The sequence below is a fragment of the Cydia pomonella genome, chromosome 1 (genome assembly GCF_033807575.1).
Source record: "Cydia pomonella isolate Wapato2018A chromosome 1, ilCydPomo1, whole genome shotgun sequence".
In the NCBI taxonomy this organism is placed as follows: Eukaryota; Metazoa; Arthropoda; class Insecta; order Lepidoptera; family Tortricidae; genus Cydia; species Cydia pomonella.
The window spans coordinates 41,305,672-41,320,760 of NC_084703.1; the positions used below are offsets into that span (position 1 = coordinate 41,305,672).

A 15,089-nucleotide genomic window follows, 5' to 3' on the forward strand; every position below is an offset into this window, starting at 1 on the left:
TTTTGATATAATTAATTACACAAAGTATTTGTCTGCTAGTCTTTTTACAAGCTTTTTTTTAATCTGGCCATGTATGCATGTTTGTGTAGGTCATATCTTGGAAACTAAATTTGACCCACTTCCCGGTTTCCGAATGAACTGAAATTTTGCAAACATATATATGTAAGTCGGTTGACAATACAATATTATGGAACCATCGAGCTGGTCTGATGATGGAGACTGGAGGTGGCCGTGGGAACGATAAAACAACGCACCGTAATTGTGTTTAGGGTTATTAGAATTGCCTCGATGAGTATTTGTTGGTTGTGGAAAGAAAATTACAGTCAGGAATTAAAAAAAATGATTTTTTTGCCAAAAACTTTTTAGCATTGAACTAGTCTAGAGAGAATCAGATGCAGAAGAAGAATCATCAATCAAGAAGGACCATCATTATTTTTCTTATATTTAATATGAACTTGAAGTTTTGTCTATGGCACCAGCGAACATGAACGCAAAATCTGAACTCCATCCATGGTTATAAGAGTTTTAAATTCTAAAAGTAAATCCGGTCGTAAATAATTAATAAAAAATTAGATATAGAATAGAATAGAAGAAGCTTTATTCAAAAACGCTTAATTTAAACTTAACTAAGTAATCATTATAAAGCGTCACTGAAATGGTCTCCATTCAGCTTCATGTCAAGGAACCTTTGCGGACCCCGACGCTGGTCTTCCGTGGAAACCCTTCTAAGAGAGCGCAACTACAAGCTATACAAATTACATATAATTGTATGTAAATTTATTTGCAAAAGAGTTAAATTATTAACTATAAACCCACAATAAAACTGTAACAACTATTGATCGGTACCCCTAGTGTAACTTTGATCGACATCATAACGTGAGGAACGCGTTTGCGTTAAGTCTCATTTTGTATAGGATTTTGAGGTTCCAAAACGTCCCGCTTGGCGCGCTCTTTCGAAATCCAATACAAAATGAGACTAAACGCAAACGCGTACGTCATGTTTGGAAATCGAATTTAGTTACACTAGGGGTACTGTACACGTACAGTAACAGTCATACTCATACTTGACTTACTAATAAAAGTAGTTCCACAAAGAAAGCAACATAGAAACAATATATAACTAAAATATTCCTGGAGGAGGAGTAGGAGTAAGGTCTTTTTATTTAAGTACCTAATATTTTACCTTCTTTGTGAACTTACATAGTTATTTAAATGCATTCATTGATTTATGTCATTACTTAAAAAAATATTGTTTTATTATGTATAACTAGGACCGAATGATTCTTACGTGTAGACACCTATATTTCGCTAAACATAGGTACTTGTTGGTAACTGTCCAGTGTCTACCGTAGCGTAGGTCAGGTGCCGTGTCGCCGTGTACAGCGCACGTGTGCACATTATGCAAGACAAGGCGCATCCTCATCCCGTCTCGACACTTAGTTATTCGCTCGTGCATCTATTCCTTGACGTTGGATAAGTGAATTATAAGAAGCTCTTATTTACAAGTATAAAACTTAATTGATTAATTCGGTAACATACTTAAGTTATCAGGAGAAAACGGTATATGAGTTTACGTTGTGACTGCAGTAAAACATCGTGGTTATTGGATTATCCTCCATCACCTTATTTCTTTATGACCCTGCAAAACCACTAAACCACGGTGAATGGCACGAAATTCGGCAAATGGCCGCAAACTTAGGTACTTTAAACTAATGTTGAAAGGGTCTTGTTCAGTTATTTATTATATACAAATGTAAGTATTTTTTTAATAGTTGGATGAAGTGACTTGCACCTGAGTTTTCTATAAGAGAAATAATTACGACCTCTAGGGATCTAATCATACTCGTATCTACATCTGAGAAAACTCGGTACGTATGAAACAAACTTTATAAAGGTCGTCTTATTAAAAGGTTTGAATCTAAAATACCTAAATGATAATAATTCATTGTTACAAAATAAAAGCTTATTTTTTCCCTTTCTCATATTAAAATCTTAATTTATTTTACTGACAAAAAACATTCATAATAACCAAGAATTGTATTAATAAAAAAGTCGCTGTGACATAATCGGACAGACAGACGGACATGACGAATCTATAAGGGTTCCGTTTTTTGCCATTTGGCTACGGAACCCTAAAAAGCTTTAGGTACAGACAAATTTTACGAGCGTAAAAAAAGATGCCAAAAATACGTCAACCGTTCAAGGTTTGTATGGGATTTAGAAACAGCGCGCCAGGCGGGACGTTTTAGAAACTCTAAATCCCATACAAAATGAGACTGAACGCAAACGCGTACGTCACGTCACGCTATCGAATAAATTTACACTAGGGGTACAGTTCTCCTTGACAAAGTTTAAGAGAACGTTAGTCGTTACTCATAATGGAGTGTGCAGATGGTACAGGCCTCAATTAAATGGAGCGTCAAATTATAATTGCCTACATGTTTGCTATAAATTGAGCTGATGTTTATGAACAAAAGGGTTTTCAGAACCGCCATAACCACAAACCATTTGACAATAATTATAACTAGAACAGAGTTCCTAAATCACTATATTTCGTAAATATTAACATAAACGGAGCTCACAATTACCATTTTAACGTTAATATTTAAGCTACTAATCGTTCAATTGTTTTTTCCAACAAAAAATATGCCCATTAGATACTTCGTTATGATTTAACATTTTCAATTTCCTCGCGTTGTCCCGGCATTTTGCCACGGCTCATGGGAGCCTGGGGTCCGTTTGGCAACTAATCCCAAGAATTGGCGTAGGTACTAGATAGTTACGATTAATTGATTATATTTAACAGTGATACAAAAGCATACACTTTTGGATTCGTATTCTGATTGTAATAACAGGTTATAAATTTGATCTGGGTTTAAAAATTCAATTCAATTTAGTTCAGTTTTTTTTTAAGTTAGCCATATAAGCCAGTAATAATAATTGATTCAACTTAATTTAGTTTGCTATGTACATACATATATGAATGCGCTTTGCACCAATACTTATATTGCGCTGAGTGCTACGACCGAAGGAAACTTGGACAAGTAATGTTAATTGCGTGTTAACTATCATGGTGCTCTGAAGACTGGAGCAGGATGTTAATTAGAACTAATTATTCGAAGCTCACTGCTCGTGTAGAACTGTGTAATGCTTTTTTCTCCATAAGAGCGGAAATTGAATCTAGATACCTACTTCGTATGTTCGTACATCCACCAAACTATCCAATATTTTATGTGTGAAAGACTTGCACAGGTATTATATTTAATACATTTTTATATTAGCTTCGCTTGCATATGCTACCCGTCTTCAAAATTTATAACTGTTTGTTCCAGACAACATCCGATTTACGTCTTCGCAGCTTCGTAAACACACTACTAGATCGCTTCCAGAAGCTTGACTGCATCATTCAAGTAAAACGCAATATTCAAGTAAAAATACTTGAAATCCGGGTTTACTTATGTCGTGGGCGTTTACGACGCATCTAATTTTACGTACATATTGGTTTAGTAGATGTCTATATATTTGTATTCGAACGAGGTGCACTGGATACCACGTCGAATCATTCTAGTATTAGCCCATGGAATTGGTACATTTTACCTAACATCAAATGAGGTAGTTCTGTTTTTTTAATATGTTGGTAGTGATGAAATGGTAATAACAAAATCTATTAAATTTTAGGACTTTTTTCAGTTGTTTTTTTTTCCACCAAAATCTGGAGTTACGGCAAAAGTCACTATGCACACTTTTTATTACACACATTAATTGACTATAAGTTTTTCTTAGTAAGCCAAATAGTTCATAAAATAGGTACTGTTTCTCATAGGTTTGTAGAATTTTGAACTAAATGTAACTCAAAAAAGCTGTGGTTGCAGGAAAGCAGGACTCAAATGCTCGGCTGCAACTACAGCAATGGTCAATCGTGCGAGAATATACAGGACCGGAGATGTGTGCTGACATTGAAAAACCATTCATTGATAATCCACCATCAAATGACAATTTCGACCGGCCTGATCAGGTTGACGAAGAAATGCAACCACACGCTCTGGCCCCAAATGGAGTGCTGTGGAATCAGAGGACTAGCCTGATTCATCAAAGATATACAAGAGATACGAGTTATAACAATTTCCCTCGCTGTACTGTATATTATACACACAATGATTCGACGGGCTTTCGAGGTCGAAAACTTGGATTTGTCATTACTATTTCATCACTACCAATATGTATAAAGAACAGAACTATCTCATTTCATGTAAGGCAACACCTCTTTTTTGGTATGATTTCCATGTATTATATAGCAAATAAACACAGGTTAACGCACAACGCAGCTACGCCGTGTTACCGCCACCCCAGTTAATTTTTAGGTCATCTCCCGAGTGTTTTTAAAGTTTCTGCTTCGATAACCTGCACGTTTGGTGCTACGCTCAAATAAAAATGTGGAATAGTGATATTTCAAAACTGGAGTCTGACTTGATGCATCTTTAGATAAATATGTTTGTTGTATACACGTACGGACGTAGTATATATCACACTTTCTCACATGTTAACTAGTGGTGAGTTGATCGTGTGCATATGCGGTAACGTTACCTATATATATACGGTCGGTCGGTACCTATATATACGGTTCGAAATACTGTATTTTGACCAATAGTGTCGGTACAGTATTTCGGACGCTGATCATTGATCATCATCATTTTGGTTTTCAAAATAAAGCGCTATTAACCGGAATCTCGCCAGATTGAATTATGAATAAGAACTACATAATTAAGAAATCCAAAAAATAAATATTTTTGCGCTCTTAAAAGCATACGTATTGTCTATACTATAATGACCTAACCTATCTTAGTAACAATTTATGCGCCATCACATCCCTTTTATCGGATTGGAACACAACCGCAATCGATGGACTCGGAGCGGATTCCACAAAAACGATTTGTGTCTCTGGACTGATAGTATAAAATTTTGCTAAGCAAGTATTTATTCAATTTACTTTGCGTTGATACAAGTATTTACTTAATATATCTCAAATAGGTCAGTAACGAACTACGGTGACGCGTCTAACATATCTGATGGGCAAGCTGGAGCTCATTTGTCCTTCTTTTTCTAGAATAGGGAAAGAGCTCAATTGGCTAAGTCGGAGCGAATCGAGTTGTAAGGATCTTCCGCTATTGATGATCAACATTTACCGAAGTACACAGACTACACTACATTTCTATGTAAACATACGTAGTATGGACATACTAGATATGTACTATGTGCTACTCGTAACTACTTTTTTTATATAGATTATTATACAACGTGTTACACCAACCATTGAATGTGGGGTGGGAACACGTTGTATAGGCCATAATGAGCAACTTTTACTATGAGACTAAGCCCGAAATCTCGATAAAAATTTACTCTCCCATACAAAATATCGACATCAGCCAGCCAAATAGTATTGTATAGCTTATAAAGTGAGTTATAAATATAAAGTTTTTTTTTTATCTGTACCTATTTTTCTACCGATGGAAAACTAAACGAAGATATCCTGTTATTCGGCCCGTAAAAAAATCATATCGACTTCGTTTTTTGGGACAAGACGTGTTTCTTAATGTTTCAAATTTATCCCTAGTGACCCATTTCTACGTATGAAGTAAGTAGGTACCTACATATTTTGTAAATATATAAATGGAGATTAACCACTGTAATTGTACTCGTTGTACTTTCCGACTTTCCTGGGCAATGAAGTGAGCCAAGTGTGGTTTTAATCGTTAATTTCCCTTGGTTAATTGGTTCGAATTTCCTGCTCTCGCCCTGGCTAGAAGTACGCCTTAAACCATGGATTACGCTCAATTATATACTTAGAATCGCTTACAGGATACTGGTATCGCTTATACGGAAACTTGCTTTATAACTTTTATAAGTGTTTTTTAATGGATGTGCATTACAACATCGCAAAGATAGCGCAAGCCAGGACACTTTAATGTCGTTCTAAAAATAAACACGTCGCTTTCTATAAATAAATACTTCGGTATATGAGGAGCTTGCTTTGATATCGTTGAGGAAAGCAGATTTCCATTTTGTAAAGAATATGTTTTGGTTTGGAATGTTTATATTAAGTAATTTTTATTATTACTACTCGCTTGTACCCTAACCTGTATTATTAGTTCTTTAGAACTCGAACCTATTAATTAATTATCATAATTAAGTAGCGTATCCGGCCAAATTCGTAGAAAAAGCCAAGCGAATAGGTATGTATATTTGCGTGAATTCTTTCTAGCATGATCTGCATGTATATACAACGATCTGCATGTATGAGCTCAACGAGGGTGGGAGGGGGTTAGGGTCGGCAACGCGCATGTAACTCCTCTGAAGTTGCAGGCGTACATAGGCTACGGATACTGCTTACCATCAGGCAGGCCGTATGCTTGTTTGCCACCGACGTAGTATAAAAAAAATAAAAATATATACGTGTATTCTTTGCAAATAAATTCTTTAAATCTTTTGAATCTTCGAATCTTTTAGCAATATTTCCCACTGATATACCTAACTTTGTCAAGTAATTTGTATACATTTTTCAATATTTCGTGAAATAGAACTGGTTTAATCCTTTAATTCCTTCAATTTTTTTTGCCTAAAAAGAATTGCAGCTTTACTTAAGCGGGCCACTCACACACCTGCCGCAGGGGCAATATTGGAATTGGACCCTTAATTGCCTCCTTAATTGTGATGTGTGTAGAGAAGCAGGGGCAATTTTTAGATTGGGCCTGCAGCAGGGCGGCAGGGGCGCAAGACCTTCCTAGCTCTCTAGATTGTATCTACCGCCCTGCTAGGTTGTTACATGTGTAGTACGATTGGGGCAATTCCAGTCAGTTCATTGGCGACTACCGAACCAAACGGAGGTCACTTGTCACAATGAATAAAGAACGTGAAATTTGGACACGGATAATAGATCGGATCGTAAAAAGTTTGTCAGATCCTCTACTTCCAATTCTTTCACTATGTTAATAAGGCACAATTTGCCTCTTTTCTGCAACCAGTTCTTCACCCGCTTTAGATCAATCCATTACCTGTAAGGTCGTTCTTAGCTGCACTATGAAGGATTTAATTTGAAGTAATAATTACTATACTGTACTCCGCATATTAGCGGCAATGGGAAAACATTAAAATTTGCTGAGATTGTGTATGGTATGACAATGACTAATCAAATGGTTCAGTACTAAAACATAAGCATTGTGAGATTCACATGCGCTAACATCATTGTCTCGCAGTTTTTCTCAAGCGCGTGTTCCATACTCTTGCATAATTCTATACAATTGTTTTGCAGTTGGATACGAACCAAATTATGGAGCCGTGTCACTGAAACAAAAGTGAGACGCGTGTATATTTATACACTCATACGCTTTGATCTCAAAGTCAACTAATTACGAACTTTTTATAAAGATCACTATCTATTACTAGATGGAACATACAAAGCCGCGTTCGCTCATACCGCCCTTATGAACGTGAACACATACATTTAAACTACGCTGCGGGCTGAACCATTTCGCTGCTTACCAATAAGTAATAATTTAAGTCAATGCTTATTGCCGGATTTTTTTTTGTTGTGTTGTGTGTTATAATGTTATTCGGAGCATATGTAGTAGGTTTATTATTTACGACTATTGATATATCAGCCCAAAGACGTCCATACTCTGCTAGACAAAGGCTCCCCCATTCAATATTCCATTCATGATAGAGGGAAATACCGTGATTGCCTCACTTGGCAATGGGATTGGCAATAGTAGTACTTCACGTGGTAAGGGAACGCTGCTGCATTCACATACAGAACGCTTCTGTCATCAGCAACGGAACGCTATTCCTAGATCTGGCTGCACGGATCCATGAAAATGCGAGATCCTATGGTAGGCAATCTAAGATTTTTAATGTCGGTTGTCTATAGAGATGCAAGGACGAAACGCGATAGTATGCGAGCTAGTATTGTATCCAGTTACATCGACATCACGCTTCAACTATTTCCACCGTTCACATTTGTGCTCTATGATTTCTCAACGATCATACCCATGTTTTTCTCGTGAGTGAGTGTGTTGTCACAGTAGGTAATATATCGTTACTGTACTGTTTAAATAATTAAGTTAAGTATTCGTAACTTTTTACTTTATTGTATAGGCATTAGGTATATGGATAGAATAAAATTAACACGTCCACTGCGGGCTGGGATCGAAAGACCCCAGGCAAATTATGCTTAATTACGAGTTACACTAGTTGCTGCAGCGAAGGTGTATACTTTCCAAAATCAGTAGTAACGGCGTTAGGCAAAAGTACAGTAAGCGTTCATGGTTTTTAATTTCCGAAAATATGTTCGTAATTTGTTTTCAATCTTAATAAGTATCTACAAAATCATCTCAAAAATCAAATGAAGGGATGTACATAAATTTCACCAAATTCCAATCATGGATATCCAGCGAGAAAATTGACGACTACGTTTGTATGGGGAAGGGTTTATCAATACATATATAGGTATATCCATAACGAGCACCTTATTTACAATGTACCTAGAAATTAATCAATTCCTTCGATAATGTAGATTTATCCTAACTTTACATGTACACAGTGTTGTTTATACGTCTGGCCACACTCTGGGATTTTAATATGTAGGTATTGTAGGTAACTCAACAACTATTACATCGATTAAAACTGCAAATTCGAGAAATATGAAATAACTGTACCATAGAAAACTTTGATATTCAATCAACCGTATACTTATGTATGAAATTTCTGTTTTAGAGCATTGTCCTATGTAATGGCTTTTACTATAAAAGGCCTCGGTAGAGCGAGCGCAGCATGCCAGTTCTCACGGAAACGAATTAGCGAATTGGTTTTGTAATTATAATATAATCTAGCTAAGTATTTCTTAATCTTATTTCGTTCCGACATACTAAACAAGCCACATAGAAGAAAAATGGCAAAAACATTCAGTTGGCGCGTTATCAAAGAATCTTTCTAATAGATTAATTTAACGATATTGCGACATTGTCCTTTTGTTTCAAATATTAAAGACCTCGCTCACACTATTATTTGCTCTTCCCAATTTGCATTAAAGGGTGATACAAAACTTTAAGGTAGGGTGGATTAACCCGTCAGAACCCAAACATACATATACTATATCTTATTACAACGATATAAGATTCAGATACTGACATCATATAATCTCACTGGGCGTCAAGGGGTTAAAACTTTACTGGGCTGTACATCTTACGCGAAACTACCTATAAATTAAAGTTAAAGATCTGAAGCATTAGGAAATTCAAAGCTAAATCTAGCCTGATTAGATTTTTAACATAAAAGTGTAAGTATTTGTTGTTTCAATATATTTTAAAACAAGCATATTAAAGGGAATATATTTCGCCATGTAGGTACATGTAGGTTTTATTCTCAACACTATTAAACTTAAAAAAAAAAACAGTCGCGTGATTGTGATTCGGAATACGGAAGGGCTGACGTTAGCAGCTGCCGCCGGCCAATGCGGGCCATTATCAATAGGGCTGACTCGCGAATCAATGATAAAGCACTTCGGTGGAATAAATACTCATGTGTTTCGAGAAAAGCAACGGTTAGCCTGTTTTAGAGCCTGTTTCAAGCTCGTAAAGGTTCAAACTCTACGTTTGAACCTTTACGAGCTTACTTGAGTTTTCTGCTAAGTCTTTGACATACATATATGTAGTTGGCGTGTGAGTGTAGTAGGCGTTAGGTTAAAGATATATGTAGGTACTCCATGCCAGTGTAGAACCAATGTCCAATACACAAATTTCGTCATAAACAGGCAAGTTTGAAATCAACTTCAACGCCATTTAATATGTTTAAATCTTTTAAAAATAACTACGTATAGTCGATAAACGATGTGGTGGCACAGGTATAGTTTTTTACTACAGTATTTTTATTATTATTTAGGCAATTAAAATTAAAATCTAGACTAACTTGAGCAATCCAAAAATATCTCTACACAGTCTACACAACCCTAATATTACAGGGCAAAAAACTCGTGTTGTTGAACTAATATCAGGAGAACTTATCCATAATATCGATATCTAGACTGTACTGTATCTGTAGATATCTGTATATACCTATTTACCTATCACTAATACAGTTGTACTTAGCTGTATTAAAAATCCCTACCATCGTGGGCATACCTATTAATTTGATGTTCCTTATTGTTTACAGGCAAACAACAACAACAATAATAACAACACAGAGTATACAAGAAGTTTGCCTCGAGTACGGCTCGATGGCGGTGGTCCAGTTGCAAACGGTAACGCAGCATCGCGACTCCGGTGTTGGGCTGCACCACCCTCCATCACTGAGGAGGAAGCTGAAGACGAAATGGAGGAAGATGCTATCTCGTTGAGAGCGTTGCCTGTGCAAGGTAAGGATTAAATTTCTCCTTGTAAGTTATGAATCTCTCTTGCACCAACATATGTATATGTCTTTGTTTGACCCAATGGTTTACTGGTAGAGAATGACCGTTGGCCGCAAGTCCGCCATTTGTACATTTTTCTTTGTTCGTGCAATAAAGTTTGATTAAATAAATAAATACGATCTAATGCTTATTGTATTTAAAGCACAAAGCCGCCGCTAATAATAAATACCTCGATTTCCTGTTTGCACGGTTCTGCTTAAGACGCCATCTAGCGCCGAGTAGCAGTACTATGACGATGTTGGACTGTCGTTAACTAGTAGCAGCCTTTGAACCGCAAACTGTTACCTCACCCAAGGTGGCGCTTTTAACTTATCCCTAGTTTAATAGATGGCGTTGTTTACTACATTTTGATAACGGCAACTTGCTCTCTACCCTTATACTATTAATACTATTATATTATATTGGCATTTTTATTTTTGGACAATCATCAATCAGTCAATAACCATCAATACGGTTTTTATGCAAAATATTAAAGGACTTATAAAGGAAATATTAAAGGAATTGAACTAAACAGTGAAGATAATTTCTGTTAGTTTTATTCGACGACTAGCGAACCTGGAAAACCTGGTTATTTTTTTACACCATGCGTGAAAAAACATCCCACGCTTTTCTTTTAAATTTGCTATGTGTGGGTATTTCTAATAGTCGATTTGCGTAATGTTCGGTGTTCAATTCAGACTAGATTGATTTCACGGTGTCGCGCCCTCGTCCCCGAGCGGCGCGTCAATTAGGCAGACGGGTCCTAATTGTGCCCATTTCACGCAGCCAGCGGCGCTGTCAGACTCGAATCAAAATAGCAGCGTTTGTTAAGGTACTGAAGTAATGCTCTGATAGGCTGTTACTCTTTGACTCAGTGTTAATTACATCAACTAACTTGCGCCAAACTTACCTTAGGTACGTTACGGCAGACTGACCAAGGTGTCAATATCGTGGTGTATTTTAGAACAGATACGTTATTGAAAAAGATAATTACATATGATAGATATTGAGGATATCTTGAACGATCTTTTAGTTTTATTTTGACAAGTGACAGATAGTTTTGCCGCGGTTTTGGTAAGATGTGACTTTGACAGTTAGATTACGACCGAGAGTAAAAACTCAAGCGATTGAAGAAAGGATTTGTATTGTTTTAATTGTAAAAAACTCAAAGATAAATAAACTATTGTAAACTAATTCAGTATTTTAGTGAGACATCTAATACATACTTACATACTAAGAGGCAAGTTTAGCCATGCGATCCCCGAATCGAGCGTAGGTACGTATATTTTTGATGAAATTTCCATTTCGGGAGAAAACGGTTTCCTCTAACTAAATCTTAAATCACTTTGATTTTGATGTCGATCGCTTCAGCATAATATATTCTAGGTTTATAGGTAACGCTTTAAAAAATACATGGCTAAATAACATATGGCTTAATTCGACCAAGTTTTAATCACATTGAATACGTTTGTTTTATAAAGACTATGTATTTTTTAAGGGAAGCCTTTGAAGCTATTCTTCCCTCTTCAGCCATGCCGGCGCCCTCCAGTCCTTGTTGTAAAGAAAAAAGCACGCATCTGTAATATCTAGTATTATAAGCCTAAAAGCGCTTCAATAAGTTACGCGTTACGAGCAAGTGTGTTGAAAATATATATTTTTATGGTTAATTAATTGAATACGAGTTTGATTGTGACATCATGACACAAACAAACGCGTATTGTGTTATATGCCGTCGCGTGACGCAATAGGGCTATCGTGGGCTTAAGAGGGAACTGTACAACGTACTCGTCCATAGTAAAAGAGAAAATGTTTTCCACTTTTAAATATTTTCCATTCTCCAAGATTTTTAGTATGTTATTGACATTGACATAATCAAAAACTAGGTGTTACTTTTTTTTCAAATTTGCAAAACTATAAACCTAGAATATATTATGCTGAAGCGATCGACATCAAAATAAAGAATAAAATCAAAGTGATTTGTTAAGATTTAGTTGGTGGAAACCGTTTTTTCCCGAAATTAAATTTCATAAAAAATACCGTGATTTCGTTAGGATCGCAAAGCTATTCTTCCCTCTTAAACAAATGCCATCTAGAAATGAGAAATGCATAAAAAGTCCTAGGTAAAAAAAAAATATTTGAAATTTGGTAATGGATAGGTAGGTATTAGGATATTTTGTTCTCGTCTACGACATATGTATATTTAGATACATTAGCTGTTTATTAATTAGTGTGCCATCTTCTTAGCATGATAATAGTATAAGGTACCGGTAACATTACTTTTTCTTAATAGACGTGACATGATGATACTAGTTAATGACCCTGTATATTGGTTGAAATAACAAAAAATTAAAATACGAAAACCCTAATAAAAAGTTAAACCTCATACCTCATCAAAAAATTAAAATAAAACGGCATTCACTCGAAACCGCCACCAAAGCGTGACGGACTTCAGTTAAAAAAATAATTCCAGCCTCCCTGTTATTTGAGAAGTGACAAACTATGCAGCGTGACAGAAGATCGGGACAGAATCGATTAGCACCGCGCGTCGCGTCTCGCGGAGCGCACTCGTTGGTGGTGCAACTAAATTCAGCTAAATTCATAAATAAAATATCCACTTGCTCTTGTCTAAAACAACTTGATACCTTTATTCGTAATAGCAATGTGCTATTGGAGATCTCTTATATTATGTTGGTAAAAATATATGCTACGTATAAAAATATGGGTGCACACAACTAATACACTTGACTGCCTGAATGCTAGTTGTGACACTTATGACAATCACATTGCGTTAATAAGTCTAGCTGTAAGTTTTTTTCCTAGAAATACTTACAGTTATAGTAACAAAATAGGTTGCTAAATAGAAACACTAAGCCAATTACAAGTTTCCACGGGTAGAAACTGTGTAAAGTACATGACGTTATGGTAAGTCTATAAACATAATAATTGCATGGTGTACTAATGACAAAAAACACCCCGCAGGTTAATAAATACCAAACTAGCTTGTAGCAACCGCACACGCAATCCTTACGGTCACATACGGTTTTTCAAGTAGCAGTTTCAAATTACTGAGCCATTTGTCGTATATCACCAGCACCCATTAAAATGGTGGCGAAACGGTTTTTCTTGGCACAATCCGCGCAATGAATTCTCCTCAGCATAGTTGGTGCCAGTGGCTGCAGGTTTTATTAGTGTACTCGTGCAGTTTGCTTCTACTCTTGTACTGTATGTATGGATGTCTAGCTAGATGGAGGACTAGTTGCCTAATGTTACTGCTAACCAATAATAATAATAACCATATACATAGTTACATACCTATACAACAAGGGAATACTTCTCTTAAAGTGAAAACACCGAGTTTTATAAGGATAACCTAACTGAATGAGTGGTAATACTCGTATTTATAAAATAAAGACTGTCAAGGCTGCATTTGTTTAGTTGAGTAAATATTTGGTATTCTTAAAAATTGTAATGAACACAAATAAACTGATTAATATTACAACTTCACAGAAAATGTTAAGTCTTATATTATCTAGAATGGAGTATATAGTTGGTGTTGAATGTCTATACTCGGACCAACCCACTTTGTCAGTAGAAAAAGGCGAGAAATTAAAAAAAAATTATGACAGAACAACTATATATCTCAATGGTAAAAGTACCTACATACTTTAAACATATTGTCAGTGCCTTACTTCAAGGCAGCTGTAGCATCCACAATATCTTATTTTAGTCGTCTAGTTCCGACATGAATATGCGTTGATAATTTGGCCATTTATATCAATAAATAGTACAATTACTATGTCGTACTCGTCCTTATCAACAACTACAGGAAATTGATACATAAAGGAGTATAAATCAATTCTATGGGCTTCTGCCTGATAATTAAAGTTAATCTTGACAATGTCTTATGTTTTGTCTCATTAACACTCGAAACAATAAATAGCTATACATACAGACTATACAGAGACGTTGAATCTTTAATAAATACAGATAAATTTTGACTATACTTGATGCGGCGAATCATGATTTCTATGACAGTTCAGTTCAGTTGAGTAACAATTAAGTAATAATAAAAATACGTTTGAAATCTTATTATTCAATTATTTTTTAAATTAAGTATCGAAAAGCGAATTTGAAAAACTGTCATATATATCATCACTCGCCGCGTCAAATATAGTAATTAAATGTGGGTTAGAAATTTATAACATAAATAACTAATGCACACGAGCATGTTGTGTTTCAAAAAAGGTAATTAATTTTATTTTATGAATTATTGTGATACAATTATCGAATAACTTCATGTCGTAAACAAAAAAAGAAATAAAACGAAAATTAAGTAGAGAAAATAATACCTTAGATTGGAAAAACGAGTCTCGCGGGAGTGCCAGCAAAGATTGAAGGAGGCACATGCATTGGTAATGAAACTTATTGCTAACAAATATTAAAGCAGTTTCATGTTTGTTTACACTGGAAGTTATTGTATTCGAAATTGCTTGTTACGATACGAGTATCAGTTTACTGGTGGCACTCATCCGAAAGGAAGTTTGGCATATTTTGTTTGTGCTCAAGAGGTGTTTGATATATGTCAATTTATAAAAAAAATTACAGTTTAATATTACTAGGACAATTTTACAACGTGGACATTTTTAGACGAAAA

The 15,089-nt window shown here is 35.6% G+C and overlaps 1 protein-coding gene across 5 annotated transcripts in view; it reads left to right on the forward strand.

The window, feature by feature from the left end:
- LOC133523710 (ras GTPase-activating protein raskol) overlaps positions 1–15,089 on the forward strand; it is a 230,302-nt gene that overhangs the window by 95,302 nt on the left and 119,911 nt on the right. For all 5 annotated transcript variants that reach the window (XM_061859426.1, XM_061859434.1, XM_061859403.1 and 2 more), the window contains one exon: positions 10,201–10,402. In XM_061859426.1, the coding sequence (XP_061715410.1) occupies positions 10,201–10,402 (202 nt within the window). The remainder of the gene's footprint in view (positions 1–10,200; positions 10,403–15,089) is intronic.